This window comes from Ooceraea biroi, chromosome 11 (genome assembly GCF_003672135.1).
Source record: "Ooceraea biroi isolate clonal line C1 chromosome 11, Obir_v5.4, whole genome shotgun sequence".
Lineage (NCBI taxonomy): Eukaryota > Metazoa > Arthropoda > Insecta > Hymenoptera > Formicidae > Ooceraea > Ooceraea biroi.
The window spans coordinates 13,194,989-13,214,906 of NC_039516.1; the positions used below are offsets into that span (position 1 = coordinate 13,194,989).

Here is a 19,918-nt window from a genome sequence, read left to right on the forward strand (position 1 = left end):
GTATCACGACGGTATGATTGGATATGGTATTCATTGGGGTCATTTACATTGAAAATTTCCGGATATAATACTCGGATGGTTTAAAACAACGTCAGGAATTTTCACTCGTGAAAGCTATAACGGATTGAATACCTCTGCGGATACGAATGTCAAAACATCGATACTTCTTTTTTCTGCGGATTTCAAACAGTAATTTCAAGCTAAACATGAAAAACAGATTTTCAGGAATACGAATGGATTGCAAAGTTGCTACATTTAATTTCAAGTGATTAATTTAAGGTGAAAGTCCGCTCAAAGTATAATCGTATAATAATAAAAAAGGAATTGGAGAAAGACAAAGAAAGGGTTCGCAATTGCTCGCATTGAAACGTCCATAATATGAACCCCCCCTGCGGACGGGAGCGAGACGATATTCCTTCGAAGAGCAACTGTGTGGCACAAATGTATGCAAATGAAGGAAATTCTCAACGAAATTATGCATCGCGCTCGAGAATAACTCGGTCACACGTGCACGATTATTCATATTCCGCCGCATGATAGAGGTTAATTGCTTTTCTCTTTCTTTTTCCGAGAACAGATGAAAGCGCAGCGCAATATATTCCATTACGGTTTCGTCGGTCGTTTAAGGATCCCTATTATGTAAATTACGTAAGAGACATTGGGAGATTGAATTAGCGCTTATTGCGTCGAGAGGAACGTTCACAAATCGAATAAAGAAAAATTTCCCTCCTGACAATTACAATGCGACAGTTACGTATTGTATAACACCACAGCAGACGTAACGTTTAAAAATACAATGTCGATCTACGAAACTGCAAATTGCTTATTTTTTTAACTTGTCCTTCCACTCCATCATTTTTTTTGTTATTCTTCAGGGCAAAGGGTGGCATTCAATTTTCCTTGCCAGCCACCAAGACTCGTCCGTCCCAATGTAGGAAACTCGGAAATTACAGCTCCGGTAAATACAGTGCACGCGAGAGGCTTGAATAAAATTTATTTCGCAAGTATGAACACTCACGATAGACTCCACGATAGACTTAACTTACTCCGCTCAATATTTGTCATTCTGCTCGCGATCGCTCGAGATTGCGCCAGAACGGAAGTCTCGGCGGATATAAGGCCGAAAGAAAGAAAAATGACAAAATGGTAAGATCCACAAGAGGCGAAGCTTTCCGAGAGGTTGTTTCCCGCATCGTTAAGTCGTCCGGTTTGTTTTCGGCTTGATGCGGCGAGGGCTTTACGACACCCCTCGTTAATGTCGTCACCGTTGACCCTCTCGGCAGGATGGTCATTTTTCAAACCGTGCGAAGACAGCCAGCAATACATACAGGCCGCGCGTACGAGCGTGCAAATGAGGGTAGGCCGAGAAGTCAAACGAGCTGCATCGTGATTTACGATTGCGATTTACGTTACCGATTTCCGCGAGGCATCTCTCCTGCCTTTGGAGCGGAACGTAATAGATTGTACATTACGCCCACGTAAAATGTACGGGAAAATTGTGAATTGCACGAGAAATGTCGGAAATACCTCTGCGATAATGGAAAACGGGAATGCATCGAATGCAAATATGCGTTTTTGCGCTGTTATTGTAATTCACATTAACATCACATTATGAGATCTCGCGCGGTTGCACGATATCGCATATTTAAATCATACGAATTTTCTCACGGTGCATGACGTTGATACGCGGCAATAATAAGCAACGCGTTTGCGAGCAATTGCTCGCGAATTACTACTACTACGGCTCGAAGCGCAGGTTACTGCATCAAGAGAAAAACCCAGATGCGAAATGCAATTTCCAGGTGCGTTCGCTATGCGGCGCGTAAAAAATTGAAATATTAAACGACCGAGTACGCGATGATAAAGCGCCGATGCCCTTTGTCGATCGCTATGACTACTGATAACTCACCGATGGCCGCCGGACTTTTCGATTGTGACCGATGACAATAATTCCACCTGGAACATGATAAGGGTTTCCGTGCTCCGCCACCTCGGCGGAGACGGCCTGAGAGAAAGAGAAAGAAAGAGAGAGAAAGAGAGAGATCGAACTGCAACTGGCTATCTATTGATTGGACAAACTGAGACTGTTATCTATCGGCCGTTTCTCTCTCGGTTCTTTCCCTGTCACCTCTATCGAATTGGGTGTAATCAAACGCAATTTTTGCTCTCCGAGAGCCAACCGAAACTGATCTGGCGTTAGCAGGTAAAAGCGTTTTGCCGCACGAGCTGCGACGCATAACGTCGTAAATAATACGCCGACCACGTGGCGTGCTCGTCATCAACGAGGGAAAAAGACTATAGATAAAAGAGCTGATTAAAACGCACAAAGACCTAAGCGTTAAAAGCAGAGTGAAGATAAAGTTTCGAGAAATGTCACGTATAATTGTAACATATGATATTAATATTAATGGAGGTCGTAATCCTGTAACGTAACTGGGAGATAATATTATAAATTTCAAGAGAAAAGGTTAAGAGTTTAACATCGATGCGACAATGCGCACTAACTCGATCTTTGTACCTCATGGAGTCATCCTTTTCCCTTTTTTTTTCTAGGAAATAAGCGATGTTATCGACGTATTGGCCTGGAGGGAACATGTGCACGATACGCGAACGCTTGCGAACGCAACGCTGCATTGCTGGCAGATAAATCAGGAACACGCTAAGGTGCACAGCGCACGAAGACACATGAAAATAAAATGCAATCGTTCCCAGATTTCTGTCCTCTGCCTCGCGTTTGATCGTAGTTTGACTTTGGTCTGATTGAGTTTCGTTTTCGATAGACGACGACGTTCTCTGAGCAAATATTATAGCTCCGCGAAATACAAATTGTAGCGACTAGTGGAAGGTGGCGCAAATTCAACGTTCCAGTAATGTAATATGTATGCGGGCAAGTCGCTGCACAAATGGATACCATTGTGACGATATAAATTTCAGATTGCTTCCCGATCTTCTGGGATTTCCCGTATTGCCCGCACGATATCCGCTTTTCCCGCTATAAATAATAATAATCGATACGCAAGATATAAATATGCGTATTATTATTTCATTATATTTCTGCTCTCTCGTTTCATGTCTTGCTGTTTAATTATATTTTATGCATGTATACGCATCCGATGTTATATAAATAGCACATACTATGCGAACACGTATATTATTACTCATTCCTCGCGATGCTCACATTTCGTATTATAAAATAAGTATGAATGTAATATCACAACACGTAAACTATTGTACTCTTCAACGATGTTACATGTTGCACCAATCATGCTCTATGTGATAAATTCGTACTAGAGATGCAAGCTCATTATGGAAAATGCAGCGCCGGCAAAAGTGATTAATATTAAATGCAGGTCGCAGCGTTTGCAACAAGCACGCGCGTTGCGGACACGCGCGCAAATATCGTGGAAAGAAACCATTTCAGAGAAAAGTCTCCGAAAATAAAACGAAAGAAAAAAATATTCATGCCTCGAATAACCGTCGCGAATCGATCTCATCGGCCCACGTACATGTTCATGTGACGTTAATTAACAAAGCGATTGAGACCGCGAGGATACCTACACTTTGACATCTCGCGTCTATTTTCGAATGAATGCGAGAAACCAATCGGCCTTGTTGAACGAAGCAACAATTAACTTTCTATGAGGCGTTCATATACATATATTTCTTTTTTCCTGTTCATCGAGTGACGCGATTTCGATAAATATAATAGATGCACCGTACACACATGTGTGGCATACATCTGCATATATCCATTTTATACATGTACAGAATAGGCAGAATATTTTATCGAATATTTTCAGCCAGCGACTAACGACTGTTAACGATTTAACGCAACCACCGAATACGTTACTACGCGTACAGGATGTGTCATATTCACCACATTTCCTGTCGATCTACGATGTTTCCGGCAATGTATAATGGACCTTTCTTTAGCGAAAACACGATTGACCGGCACGCTTTCACAAGTAAAATGAACTGTTTGAATCTACCTGAATATAAATCACGATGTCCATATACGTATAATTCTCTTATATCTTTATTCTGCTACAGTTTTACTCCGACTCCTTCATGCCTCATCCATGTCACACACACAACGTCATCAAGCTATCGGCGAAGTTTTAATTAACACGATACGTGACAATTTTGCGATCATGTTTCAGGTTGAGATGTTATATCAGCGTTACTTCCTGCGCATGAATCAAAGTAACATGACCCACGTACTCGGTCTACTGGCCGGTTTGGCGCTTGCATTGGGCCTACTACTTATCGTGAAACTGTCACTGACTAACCAGCCACTCTTTACCATGCTGCAGAGACCTGAAAATCTCTCCCTCGCGATTACTCTGGTGACCTGCATCGTGGTTTATGCCGGTAAGATTTAATAACCTCGCAATATAATTTCATGACGTTTCACTCATTTTCATAAACGTGAAATCACTAAAATTCAATTTTGGATATATTTATGTTCTTCATGGAATTAAGATCTACATGAGCAAACTTAAACGTGTTTTTAAAGTTCGCGTTTTCTATTTTTCTTCTTCAAGAATATTCGATGGAACACGTGTGGAATTCAATGAAGATGTGGATATTTTTATTCCCAGCTTTAAACGGATTAAGTAACTAAATTAATGGAAATATCCGTGGATAAACGAAACGTCGAATATATATCGCGTGAGAAAAATACGCTTTCACTCACTGTTATTTTTACACGATAATCTCGGGCTTTTATAAATTATGCAGTTTAGACATTATCGAGATTGCGCTGAAATAGCATCGTAGACGGGTGTCACGAGTGTTAAAAGGAGCGTAGCATTCTATCCGTTATACAAAGAGTCTTCCTTGGGCCGCGTGATGCCTCGCAATGCTCCGTTATCAATAATGCACGGGGATACTGTCTACGAGTGTTATTTCCTTTCGAAAGCGTCAGAACGCGAGACACGGCTCGTTTCTCGCGTCGTCAGAACTCACGGAGCTCGCTCCTTTACGTCTCTTCCATTCCACCGAGGCGAGCTTTCACCGAGCGACGCCGGAAACTTTAACGGATCTTTTATCCGAAGCTTACTCGCGTAGAGTTACATAATGCAGGAACTCGGAGAATTTGAACAAACGCGACACAAACCTCCTTCGCCGCTCTCGCCGAGGAAAAATCCACTTGATGCATCCAACAAAGAGAGAACATATCCCAATTCGCTGCATTCGCACATTTAACCGGCGTGAATCAAACGCCGGTACCACTTTAAGGAATCCACATACTTCTCAACGCATTTCCCCGAGCTTCAGACGAGAACTCTAGCGAACAAATTTTCTCCTTCCAGTTCTGGTGGCGGCCATTTCCAGACCGGGCATGAACGAGATATGGCTAGCGGGTGTAAGCGGAGCGGTGCTGGTGACTTTGCTGGCCCTGCAGGTTACCCTGAGCATGCACCTAGCGTGGTTGCACGAAACGAATCACGAAACCGGTGATCCGACCTATTCAAGAACGAAGGACCTGCGAACTGGAGGACCGCTCGCTGCCGCCGTGGCGGTCTGCTTCTTCATCTACATGGCCTATGCTCTTCTGCCGATCCGACTCCGACACGCCTGCATCGCCGGGATCATCTTCTCGGCCGCTCATCTCATCGGGGCTTGGCTGCTGTACCCGTACGACTATCCATCCATGATGGCACACGTGAGTCTAATCGCTTTGTAGGAGACACATCGCTGGTTCAAAAGATCCAAAATCCTCTCAGCACTTTTTCGAAATAAATTGTAGAAGGAAGCGTTGCTTCTCGATAGTTGCCCTCTTACGATTAACGAGTGAGGTTCTTTGAGCTACTATTCATGAAACGTTCTCGCGACGTTTCCTTCCGATTCAATAAAATTCAAGACGAATGTAATCCGTTAAAATCGCAGAGATCAATTTTTTAATAGAAATGTTCATGATGATCAGGCGAAATTTATTTGATCAAAAAATCGCTCGCTTCATCGAGACACGTGACAGTAGTAATATGATAGATTTGCGCTAATTAATGATTGAGTTTATATATGTAATGTATTTGACGTAATAATTCGCAAAAGCAGGTTATTCGATGATATTAATTAATCAATGTTACCGACGATGAATTACACGTTTCCGTGTAATTCCAGTATTACCGCGTAGACCTTGATCTGTGCTCTCTACAGAAATACAGTTTAGTGCGGAAGAGCAGCTGAGTATATATTGTCGCATATAATCCCGCGTGTGACGACATTCAATGCGAGAATTATATCTCAAGGATTATTTGAAAAGTATTCCTGTTATATTCTTCGTATTTATATTATACGCGTCAAGAATAATCTGCTACATGTTTAATACAATTGAAACGAGTCTCGCTTGCAAGAGATAATTAATTAGTTTTATCTAAAGCCATCTGCTGAAGCTAAGTAGATAATAAACTGGAACATTTCAATTTCCATTAATCCTCTAATTGATTTATTGGCATTAATAATCGATATTCGATACTGACAAACCTAACTCCTTGTGAAGAAACGTCTCGCGGCGATATACTCTCTGATTATCGGCGCTGCAAATGACGGCGCGAATAACAGCGCGATTATTAACCAAATTCGCTGCTGTAATCAATACACGTCGTTACAGAAACGGTTGGAGAGTGCACCAAGTGCGTGACATAGCACTCGGTTAGACCGCGCGCAATCTATTTATTAACGGCGTACAAAGCGCGCACGAATGTACCCGAAACGAGATACGTTGTTCGCAAATAGCCGACATACTGAATTGGAAATCTAATTAGAGCGGATCTCGGTGCGCTCCGATGTTTGCAGGAGCTCGTTTTAACCTGTGGTATTAATCTGACTTCTATGATTTAGTTTAACATAAGTGATGGTGAATGTGTGTCTTGCGGCCAATTCTTTCTCTTAATATAATTAATATAATTTCTTTAATATAATAAAGAAAACAGAAAAATAAATAACAGATGAAAGATAAATCATAAATCACGTGCCACGTGGAGAAATAATTATAAGTACCTACATAATCTCGATAATAATTGAAACACTGCAATGATATTTGAAATTAAATTATTATATCAGATCATTAAATTAATTTAATGACGATTATAATTATAGGAACATGAGAACAAATACATCGAACATCGAGACGGAAAACTCGCCTACTCTTATGGTCGTATTTATTAGAAGCTCGATTAATTTTTTCATTGTAATCAAAGTATATCGAGACAACCGTTTTAATAAAAGATAAGAGATAAGGAAATAAATCGCGTTGGAATCGAAGGTAACAAGACGTTGCAAGCTGCTGATTCTTTTCATTGTGAAGCTACGCGGAAAGAGTTCGATCTTGTTACATCTCCGTGTTCAGGTGGACGTTTTCATCCATCAAGTTTTCGCTCTAGACTCCTCTCTCTTCTCACGCTCTATTTAAGCTTCATTACGTCGAAAACCTGAGATTCCGCGAAAGAAACGAGTAATTACAAACGTGATCGGATCACACTCTGTTACTCTTCGTCGCCAACAAAGAGCCATTCTCTTAAAGGTAGGTAATGCTATCGTGACAAGTGCAAACAAGACAGAAGTATCACAATTACAGTAATATAATGTTGATCAAGAATCAGCGCGCACATCGTGGAATATTTATGTTAATATAATAATTGCAAAATTATCCGAAATCATTACGCAGAAAACTCCATGCGTGTGCTTCATTTCGGAATTATTCATAAAATGTTATTATTGGAAAATTAATTAAATTTAAAATAGCCCAGATCAAGATTAGCATTATTTAAACAGGCTAGTTAAAAGCTGACGATTTAGATGAAAGTAATGTCATTATATAACGAATCGCGTATCGCGGATTTGTTATGAATGCAATGCATTCCCGTTGAAATCCGTGGTACACGCATCACGTATTAATAATTCAACCGGTTCGTTACTTTCGCGTTTGGACGAGTACATTGCATACTGGTTTCATCGGCTGGGCATGTTCTACAAAATAGACTGTAATTGCTTTCCGCACGACCGCGTGCGATGACGACGACGACGACGACGACGACGACCCGGATATTGTAAAGGTACGGCTAGGAGTCTCATGTGCTTTCAGACAAACTCTCACAAGCCTCACATAGAATGAAAGATAACGCTTTGCTTATTAAAGGATACAAAGCCTTTTAGCGCGTGTAAAAAGGATTGAGCGCCTTTGCACGAAGCACCTAACGTTAGCGAGACTAATTAACAAACGAGGCAGAGCAGGCATGTGCAGGAAAATATGCAGAATATTATCGCGGGGAATCGAATAGCCCGGGAACTGTCAGGCTATTATAAATCGGTTTCACGGACTTAAACCGATTAGTGACCCAGTTTCTACAAAAGAGAGTTTACGCAATCCGCGTTATTCTACCTTACAATACTTTCAATAATAATCCGTGGAAATCCTTTACGTTGCACTCCTCGGCTCGAATTTTTCTATGCGTCGCAAACGAGATACAACGACGAGAAGAATTGCGTCACGATCCTTACGTAATTTCCGCGATAATCGTCTTTGTCCGAGAAGCAAACCGGCGTTACCGAGACTTGCGAAACTTGCGAAGAGGAAATGCGACGAGGGGTTGCGAGAAAGGGATGCGAGGTGATGGGAGACCAGAGGGAAGCCCACGACTAAATAAGCTTCGAACATCCCTGACTGCGCTACACGATGGCTTATTAAGACGAGGATGCCTCGTAAACCGACCCTTATTACGGCGAACAATTCGAGCTCTCTTGAGATGAGAAACGCGCGAGATGTCCACATCTAGCCGACAGTCACCCAACAACTCGTAAAAATTTCTGTAAAGTCGGCAACAATAAAAAAAGAGAAACAATATACGTGGTCGTTCCCGTTCCCTCAACTTCCCTCAAGTTGTTGCGCTTACTTTCGCCACAATGCACAGAAGTTGCGACGCTAAACTGATTGTCCAATAAATCGTGAAATAACAAAACAAGAAGCTACGTATTGGAAAAGCAAAGTTCCGCTAAATCTTCCCATAGATAATAATTTATAATCCACATGGTAAACAGTGATTATAATGAGTTTGCATGAATAAATTAATAACGCGAGCGCTTTATTGCCACTTGTGATTTATGTTTGTTACGAAATGGCTTTCTGCAAAGAATACGCTCTTTTAATAAATTACTTGATCGTGTTTTTATCCGCGCTAGAAGATAAACTACAAAATGATGTAATACCGTTTCACGGTGAAGATGAGCGATGCGGAGGTAATATTGCATGTTTCATGCGTCAACATAACTTTAATGCTGCAAACTGCAACTTTAACATACTCTTCGTTTAGTTCAAGAGGATAAGTTGAAAGATGCTGCCCGGATCTGCACTAATTGGTTTACTATTTTTAATGGCATGAGCGACTTGATCATCCCGATACAGTGTCGAAAGTTTAGCGTAAAGTTACCCAACTCATATACAAATTTTTACTTAAAAACAGAACTAAAACTTTAAAAAGATTTTTCGAAAACACGAAAACACAACTCGTCGCAGCGGCTCGCGAGTTTCTTGTGAATCGAAACGCCAGCCTGCCGAGATCAAAGAGATGCATCTCGGGTAAACGGCAATTAAACATTAATTGCAGGACTCGCGAGAGCCGATTCCTCGCGAGGCAAACGGGGGAAACTTCTCTAACTTGGCCACGACAGGAAGTTGACGTGACGCCGGTTAATGCGTGTTCCACGCGCTTAATATCCTTATCACGTGTTCCCGAACAGCGCGCACAATGGACCGGACGGACTTGTCGTCACGACTTGCGGCCGGCAGAGGCGAAACTCAACAACCACCCTCAAAGGAGCCCGATCCTTTGATCGCCCTCTCCGGAGATGCGGTGGTCGACGTAAAGACGCTGCGCCGCCAGCGCTAATGGAGGCGGCATCACGTTCGAGGGTTCGGTGATTGCATCGCCTGTTCCACCTTCGGAATTCGGTTCCGGCAAACCGCATCTCCGCGAGCTTGTTTCGGATAATTGTCGCTCTTCAATAGAAGCTCATTGGCGCGTCACTGCTCCTGTTCCGCTCTATCAGATGATTAATCCCAGTTGCACGGGGATCTGACTTACGTGATTCGCGTATGGAATTTGCTGATAACATTATAAATGTATATTGACGTTAACAACAGATTTCACTTGTGCGTCGTGAACGTAATTTCTCGTGATACACGTTCGCGAGTTCTGCTCTTTATGTATCTCGTTGCTTCCTGCTTACAGCGGCTCCGATGAGTTTCTCGTTTAAGTTCTGCGACTGTCACGTATATCGATATCTTTTTTATAACTCGTAAAAAATCTTAATAATGATCGCGCGCGTGCAACGACTTTTATGTATCTGCAGTTTATAACGCGGTGCGATCAAGTGACTTCTTACGAACTTACGACACGAACTTTACGAGCATGAATTTATATTAACGTTGCATTTTTTTTCTCACTTTAATGAACATGCAGGTTGAACAGCTCACCGAAATATTCGTCAAGTTCGAGATGAGTTGGTATTTAATCAGCTTAAGGAATAAAGCATCAATTTTTAATTTTGATCTCTACAGGGAGGGAGCATATATTGTTGATAGGGATTAGACTGTCGGGATTAACAACAATGTGAAATAATTGATAACTGTGACCTTCCCTAAATAAAACGCGATAAATATGTAAGTAAGAATAGCCTCGCAAAATAATTCGCCTCGTCTTTAATAAATTAATGCGGAAATGGCGGAATTTCGTATTTCCACTTTACATGTTTAGCACTGAAATATATATCAGGCTAAAATAGTGCATTTACACATGGATGCGAATCGTATCCATTACCCGATGCACTCGCGTCGATAATTATCCCATTTGTAATATCCCAATTTTCCGTTCGAATCCACGAATTTATTCGTTCGATAACCATTTCGCTAATTCGACCGAGCGCGCCCTTGCGAAATTTCTACGTCCAAAACACTTTGACATTTTGCAAAATGCGATTTAAACACGAAAAGCGTCGAATAACGAACTAGTGAGAAGGTCCTCGACTCTGCACTAATTTTTAAATTTTCAGATATTTATTCGGTTGGACGAACAGCATCACTCGAAAACGTACAAACGAGAGAGTTTATTTACACAATCGATCTCGCATCAAAATTCGATGTTTCCAGTCATTGCATCAACCGACTGTATTTTTAAAATAATTGTTATGATAAAAAGGATTAAAGAAAAACAGCTTTGTTAAGTGAAATATAAAATAAGCGCAATAAATTCACAATTTTCAATCACGAATGAACTACCGAACTGGATTAACTAACGAACACATTATTAACACACATAAACAGCCATGATCCTCTCATCGGACTCGTTCTTATTCATTTGCGGAAGAAGAGTTCTTTTTTAGGTTACATCATGTAATATACGCCCGCGTTTCTTCTCCGCATGTGGAAAGTCTACCTAGGATATTCCCTCATAAGGCGAAGACAGGTAAATTCTCATAAATAACGGCTTTCTTTCTCGACTCCGCAAAGAAGGCGAAACGCCAAAGGATGTTTTATTCAAAGAAGCTCGCGATTTTCATATTGATGACAAAGCGCTGAATACATAGGTAACAAACAATATTCCTCGAATGATTTATGAACAGCCTTGAATGTCTCGTTCATTAAAGAAGATGCGAACGGTGCAGAATTTGGGGGCAGCATCCCGCGATGGAAAAATCTGTGATCCGTTAACGTGATAACGCGTACTGCGCGAGTTACCGCATCGTCGCTTGATAATCGAGAGAATCCACGAGTTGAGCAATCACGAGCATCGAGTTTCAAGTCGGAAACGACGTAACGATCCTTCCATTTAGCCGAATGCATCAGTGACGCGCAGTTCATCGACAGATTCATCGAACGCGCGGGATTGCAGAGCGGAATTAAATTTCCTCGCGCGATGAAACCGACACTCGGTTTCTGAAAGAGAGGAAACTGAAGTGCGAAGGTAACGACTCCTCGCTTTGCGACGAGACGAAACGATGGCGATTACGAGGCGAGTTGCAACATTTGACACGGTTTATTCTGCAATCAATTGTCGGGAAAACTCGCGGTTGTGATCACTCACCCTCTTTCGTGATCGCGGAGTAAGTGCCTCTTTGTGGCGCGACATCGCTTTGGCCAGGAGCCTTCGTACACAGGAACACGCCGCGCTTAATCGAGCGGAAACGCGAAAAGAGGACCGCGACAATTCGTGATGCTGTACAGCTGCCGTTTATTTGCGGAACGGCAAACGAAGCCGGCTGCGGAAATGAAGGTAGCGGAAGTGCAACCTGGTAAATAGACGACGCGGCTTGTCATTCTCCGGACATGAATATTGAGAGCAAACGTCACATGAAGCGCGGAAACGGAGCGAAGAAAAATACAATAAAGCACGCGGAGCACAAACGGAACCGTTAATAAACTGTCTCCTTTTGGGTGCAGCTATAGAGTGCATTTTCATCAGGAGACTTTCATTGCGAAATATCGATCATCGAGATGTAATGTAACATTGAAGAGAGCGATGTTCTTGATCGATATTAATTGACTCTTAAATCACTCTAAATTTTAGAAAAGAAAATTTTCGAATCCTTTAAAAATGGATTAATACAGTCGCAGATGGAGAATTACTAAGCGTGACTTGTGTAATGAGAGAGAAATCAGTTGGCAGTGAATTCTCATTATTTACCAACGATAAATTTTCTTGTGCTCATTTGGAGCAACACTTAATCTTTATTTGCTTCATCTCCTCTGACTCGCTGAGCATTTACCGAGGCGGAGACTAATAAATTAAAATCGTTTCCTCCTCCATTTCTCGAGATATTACTCATCTATTGATCATTTGTGCTATACGTGTTATACGATCGGCACAATTAAACGTGGAAAATACCGTGAGTTTACGTCGAATAGTTCGCGTCGAAATTTCTTTGTGGTGATTCATTCCAGTAACTTTCAATGAGATCGGAATATTTACCGCTTGCTATGAAGAACGCGAAAGTTCGTATACCGAAGAATATTAAAGGAGATTCTTATCGAAACATCGAGACGCGTACAGAAAACGTGAATTTCGTAGTTAGATACTCGCGTCTGTAATCGAGTCAGGAAATAAATCACGAGGAAAAATTAAACGTTTCGCCGAGAGAAACAATGATGATGAGGGTGGACAAAGCAGCAAGGAAAAGCTTTCTACCAAGTTCGTAAATCCTTCTAAGTGGCTCTTATTCCATGCCGTCCAACGTGTGCTATAAATACGAATATGGATATTTGTGAAAAGCAGGAATAACTGCAGAAGAGACAAGTGCAATAATGGAATTCAAAGTACGCGAAGCGCAAATCACACGATCTATAAAACTTTCGGAAGATACACGCATACCTCTCACGCATGAAAGTTACAGCAAACTGAACTTTTTAATGAAACTCCCTTTAATAAAGCGCGCCGCTCCGGCATTTTTTAATTTATCTCCTCGACTAGATACGCACACGCAGGACGAGAACTCGAATTTCGTTTTTCCCTGCGGGATAAACGCAATCCTGCGTTCAATTTCCGCGGAATTCGGTAATCGCGCAGACTCCATAGCGGAAATGTGCGGCGAATTTTCCGCGAAAAACGGATATTAGCGCACCGTACGTACGAGGCTGCAATTTTAACCGGGGTCGACCAAATAAATCGGCGAAAAAACTGAAGATTCGTCGATCATGTCTGTATAACTTTCACGTCGGCAAAAATCCTGGCAACGATACGAATGCGAGCGACGCGCGGTGCTCCGCTGGAGCACGAAATAACGATAAAAGGATCCTCGCGCAAAATAGAAAACAAAGGCTCGATGCAAAATTAAAAAAAAGAGAAAGAATAACTGGAAAAACGAATAAGTTCCGAATAAAAAACTGTGCCATCCAATAACAGGCTCGCGTGTAAGTCGGATCGCCTAATGAACGGACTCTCTCGGTATAAAAGTTCCACGTGCGTTTTTGCGCAACTCCCGCTCCATCGTCATAGCCGTCTGCTCGAATCGTCGTCGCCATAGTCGTATTAATTAACGTCGAATTAACTAGCGTCGCGGCCATTCACAGTAAAAACGCGTAATGTCAAAGAAAATCACGACTCTTGCGATGACGAACAGAGACTTCGCCTCTCTACACGCGCTGAGTCAGAGTTTCCGCGTGATTGCCACGAAACCAGAATCTATCTTGCAGACGATGATGACATGCTCGATCAATCACACTCGATCTTCGACATCGCATCTACGGAGTCATGAAAATGGCCTGGATACGTCAAACCATTGCAAGCCGATTAAGACGCATCGCATCGTGCGAGCGTGCATTCTAATCATCAAGATTCGATAATGATTATAATCCTAGTATCTCTGCGTTATTGAACGGTTTCCAGCAGCTATACGAGCAGAGTTAATCTCGTAAAGAAAGTAATACAGGTTCAATGCAAAAATATCCCATCGTGTTTGCCTTTAAGCTTCTTACATCCCAACCAACCATCGAGTAACTCCTTTCATAGAAAATGAAACCCTGCATCGCTGTGTATATTCCAATTTGTGCCCACAAGAAACGCTCTTTCCTCAAAGCTTTGAGAAAGATTCGGATTACGTGTGTTCAATGAAATATTGAAATATAAATTTGTAATACAAAATTACAAAAAAACTATTGTTTCTGGAAATTATAATAATTGATCTGTGAACCACACGGCTCGAAGAAAATTCATTCTCAATCTGTCTTAATCAGTTTCTTCTTTCTCGCGTAAAACTTAAGTTTCGGTCATTAAAACTTTGTTTTTCGGATCTCTCGTATCTTGACACTTATTAGCAAGAGATACGCGATCCTTCTTACATCTCATAAACTTCATCAAGCTTTATTTTTCATGTCGTGTTTCCTCGCAGACTAATAAACGAAGCGAAGAAGCTGCCGTTAAAGCTGCCGTGGAGTCGCTTGAAAAACTTAGGCTTGTTACGTATTCTCGCTATCTTTCGCGGGGAAACGGCAATTCTGGCGTTCATCATAGTTGTAATTTTTTTCATCTTATATACGGAGGGGAGGTCAAAAGGAACGAAAAGTTTGCGATGAGACGAAGAAGCGACCCTTATCTCGGCCACCCATTGGATAATCTTCTCTGAAAGTGTAACGTGATCTCATCGTCTCTTGGGTAACCGCCCTGTGACCCACGAAGCCGGCGAAGCCGAGGGTCATCCCGAAGGGTCGACCGGTGTGTATCTTAACAGCCGCAGTAACTATCGATTTTGTTACTAAAATAATTCGGTTAGGATGTAAACTACCCACGACCGTGATGTCACGTCACTGCAAATAGCCGTTGCATCGCGCCGAAATATCATTTCCGAATAAAGATAAACAGCAAGTGCCGTAAACGAAGGAATCATCCATGAGCACTCGCGATCGCGGTTGTAATTATATTAGAACGCTCGAGGATTTCAAGAATAATACAGTGATCTCGAAATTGGTGTTACGCGGTTTGTTCTGCTTATGTTCGCGGGACTACAATTTATCTTGGCGCAGGGTGCTGGCTGAATAACGTTTACACGTGCAGTGGAATTGTACTTTAGTTTCTCACAGTCTTGCTAAGATGCTAAGAGTTCTCCGGCAATTCTCAATCCGCGTGCAGTATAGTAAGAAGAAAAATAATTAGATCGCGTCTCGACGATCCGACGAACGTGCAATGTCTGTTACGTGCGTCGGACGCACAATGCATCCAGGTCGGAGCGGTGGGCGAGAATTCAGGCATTCGCCTTCATTCAAACTGATTTCCGCGATAATAACTATGCAAAGGAGCCTTATCTCGGGTCGAGATTGGGTTATGCGCCTCGTACAGTCTGGACAAAGTGCTACGCCAGTGTTGATCATGCTGGAACGTGATGAAATGTATGCGTAAACAAGATATTCGCGTGTATGCGCGCACCGCATTCGGGGCGAAAAAAGCTGCGGCAGGCTTTGTCGAGGCTGTCGTGCTTGCATCTTCCCCTAGAATCGGGGAGGCGCAATGGGGTCAACAGAAAAGAGAGTCTCGACGAGAACCTTGTTCCGCCGTATTTCCATCTCGCGGGATTACTATCGATTTCCGTACAATCGGCCGGTCGCTCGCGTAAGAAAAACTTACGGTGCAGAGAACCAATTCGACTGCTCGCTGGAAATGGAATTAGAGGGTTTCACCGTGTTTTCCCGCGATGGGCGTCGTATTGTACTTTCTGATCAATCGCAGCTTATAATGCATATTCGCATCCACGTAATAGGAAGCTAGGAAAAATTCGCGATACTACACAATGTGCTATATTACTGTGTTAAGTAACTTACCGACGTCGGTGACTTCGATCAGAAGAATGCCCTCGATCTCTTGTATGTAGTTGGTAGAATACCTCTGGTACTCGCGTGGTCCGTCACGACTGTTAAAATTAAAAATGAAAAATACAGAAAAATATATACAACAGATATTGCCGACTTACCAATCATAACATTGACAATAACAAGTGACATACGTGTTTGGCCACCCTTGGTCTAGAATTAAATACAATAATAATAAGAAAAGTAATTTTTCGCAAGCATTTTAATTCTCGAGACTCAAGATTGGCTTTCTGCAATACTCCGTTAATGAATCCATCTGCACGACATCAATCGTGAATGGCAGATTTTGTCGTCCCAAGTTAAGCGAGGATGCGCGAAATTACATATCACGCACGAAGATCTCCGTAATTTCAGCTATGGCGAATTTATCGTTTTCGTATTGCGCGGGACCGACTTGAGTATTACTGTGGAAACTAATAATGCAAATTAGCTCGTAATTAACGTGCCGCGTGCATACTTGTGCACGTTGCTGGCGCGCGTGCACAGTGTACGAGCGTTAAATAACGCATTTTCGGAACGAATGCTGAGAGCGCGGACAGAGAAACGGATGTTGGAGCGGGAAGTGCGCGAACAATGGATGAATGAAACGACCCTGTGAAAAGACCGTCATTTCGACGTGCGGGAAGGTTCGTTTTGTCGTTTATGTCTTTACTGTTTCGAGAAGAAAAAACTGAAAAGCCGTGCAGTTGCGCGCGCAACTACGTGCCGAATGGCAAACCTTATTTCGTCTCTGTTGCAAAACGCGCGTTGTAAAACGTGTACCGCGCAGAAATTAACAATCTCCAGGGATGTGCTCTTGGCCATATAGACAAATGCGCGTTCTTTAATTATCCGGAAAAGAATGGATGGCGCTCGTAACATTAAAACATTAAAGTTCCACCGACTTTGATTCATGTTTCATCGTAACTCTCCGTCCGGGTCTGGCTGCGACAACGAGACGAAAAAAGTGAATTAAAGCACAATTACAGTTAAGCGACATCGCGTCCCTTGGCGAATCTCCCATGTGCAAGCATAACGTAATTACAAAACTCGTGTGGCTCTTCCATTTTCGCGAGTGCAATATGTTCCACCACGAGAACTTTAGGAAACGCGTGTTCGCGTTTCCACATGTCATTTTTGAAATTTGTCGGACGCGAACTTTCTTGACGATCAGGCTTCTGCGTTTAATTAAAATGTCCGAGAAGCTCGCCGAAACTTCGATGTGGACGTCTTGTCTTAAGAACATTGCGTTGTGCGATCGCCGGTTTACCGGTTCTCTGTAGAATCGAGAGATACCTCCGCTATGAGCAAACAAGAAACATGAAGTTGCGTTGAAACATGACACGATGGAAACTCCGAGTTGATAAAAAAAAACAGATTATCAGAGGCGAAAAATCGACTCTCTTTGGCGATATATTTTTTCTATAAGTTTTTAATGCGCACATCGATGCACGGTCGTTTGCTCACACGAGAATCACAATTATTTTTATTACATGTGTTTAGTTTAGTTTACACAACATTCAAGCATTCGATTGTAGCTCATTGTGAAAGAGAGAATTTTTCATATACATGAATTTTTGTGTTAATTTTTTGTATTGCTGGAGCAAAATAATAATTTTGTAGTGACATATCGCTACGGCGAACAGTTTTAATAATTAAAAATAACCAAAAGTTCGTTTCGCGATGAATATTATATGTAAAAAGTTTTAAATAATTTTCAAAGGAAAAAGAAAAATTAAATGTAAATTACTCAAAAGCGGATGAATAAATTTACTCTTTTTTTACTGTACATTATATCTGGAGCGTTTTAGTGCAAGCGATATTTAAATGAGCAATTCACAATCATTATGTATAATATATCAAACACTGACACGCATTAGCACGCTTTGTCAGCACCAACTGTCTTTCTTACTTTAGAATACCATATCTATTCGTACATGTAAAAGCGCTTTCCGCGCATTCGTAATACGCCTAAATTATACTATGAGTTCGAGTCGCGGAGGAAGTCAAACGCGAAGACATTTAGAAGTTTCGCTCGCCGCAAGCGCAAATTCAACAGAGGAGAAACGCATTAGTCAACGTCGCTGCTGGCGAGCACTTAAAAACTTGAAATGCGTGCGGGACAAAATATCTTCGTGCTTTGCTAATAGCGCAGAAGTGAATCTCGCGTCGCGTTAATTGACACGAACATTACGTGACACGCCGCCGGGAATTACACGGGCGGAACAAAAACGGATAATCTGCTTGCGAATTAATACTTAATAGTCGGTTCGCGGATTAGATTTCTCGTTCCCTCCTTTTCTCAATTCCTCGATCTTCTCGATTCGATCGAGTAAAAAGATCGTTGCACGTCACTGACCTCGCCAATCATTATAAATGCTTTCTTGATGCGAGAAATCGCGTGTGTTCATTCCTGCTATTTATTCCTAACCACCGTCCTCTTTGTCAGCTGGTTGATTAGTAACTTTTAACGAGATGACGAGTCGGATAAGAGGCTTCCCGCAGCGACTGCTTTTCGTTCTGGCTGCTCGTTTAATACCGTTTGCGGGATAACGTACCAAGTTTATATTGTGATGATAAAGGTATCCAACAAATCCGCATAGTTAACTAGTTTCCAGTGCCAACTGATGATGTTACAGCGGCAGTGGCTGAACAGTAATCCAGACTGCAAGTCTCTAATTAATGAAAATTTTTGCTCGCCGGGAATAATGTACTAATTAGAAGAATACAGACTGCGGTGCTCGGCAGGAATGATGTTTCACATGTAGCTCACGAGAGATTTGTTGTCTAAGGTACGTTTGATATAAATATCCCTTTAATTATCGATAGAAATCCTGTAACAAGAAATCCGATCGACGTGCTCCGCGATTAGATTTCACGCATAAAATCGTGCCCGCAGATGTCAAGAAAACACAAAAGTAAAAAGAAGATAAAAGTTCGACAAGCTGGACTAGTCGAGGTAACAGTATACTTTATTAAAAAGGACAATGTGATATTATGTTACTTGTAACGAAACAGGAATTAATTGCAAAACGTTGTACAAAAGATATTACAAATTCCGTTTTACTGCGATTTATGATAATCTACATCGTCATTAATTTTTAGGAATTTTTATGTCGCGAGGCCCGAAAGAGACAATAAAAATAATATCACGATCGGGGAAGCTCCTTTTGCAAGGACGGAATTGATAAATACAATTTCTCGATATTCTTTGATTACTTTAATTATTTTCGCAAAATAAATCTCTTAGCAAGATATTAATTTATACAGTCCACGATATAATTAGTAAATAACGATATAATTAGTAAACACCGAGCTCGACAACGCACGTAATCACAATAATCGCTGCACCGTATTTATTTCGCGCAAACGATTCTCGTTTCTACAAAACAGTAGTTTATCCCCGACTTTAGCGAGTACTTGGAGTTACCACGATCGTAACGAACGTCGGCGAGCACGTATACGTATTTTAAGAGCGAAACGTGAGCCGGGCTCGAACGTGGTTCCGCGTCTCTCGCGATGATCACGTGCACGAGAAACCGAATCGCGGGAACGCATCTCTCGTGGCTAAAAGGAGCTCTTGCT

The 19,918-nt window shown here is 41.9% G+C and overlaps 1 protein-coding gene across 2 annotated transcripts in view; it reads left to right on the top strand.

Annotated features, from left to right (window-relative positions):
- The window catches only part of LOC105275369 (adenylate cyclase type 6), a 77,454-nt gene that overhangs the window by 31,832 nt on the left and 25,704 nt on the right, over positions 1-19,918 (top strand). For both annotated transcript variants that reach the window (XM_011332157.3, XM_011332158.3), the window contains exons 5-6: positions 4,161-4,371; positions 5,316-5,668. In XM_011332157.3, the coding sequence (XP_011330459.1) occupies positions 4,161-4,371; positions 5,316-5,668 (564 nt within the window). The remainder of the gene's footprint in view (positions 1-4,160; positions 4,372-5,315; positions 5,669-19,918) is intronic.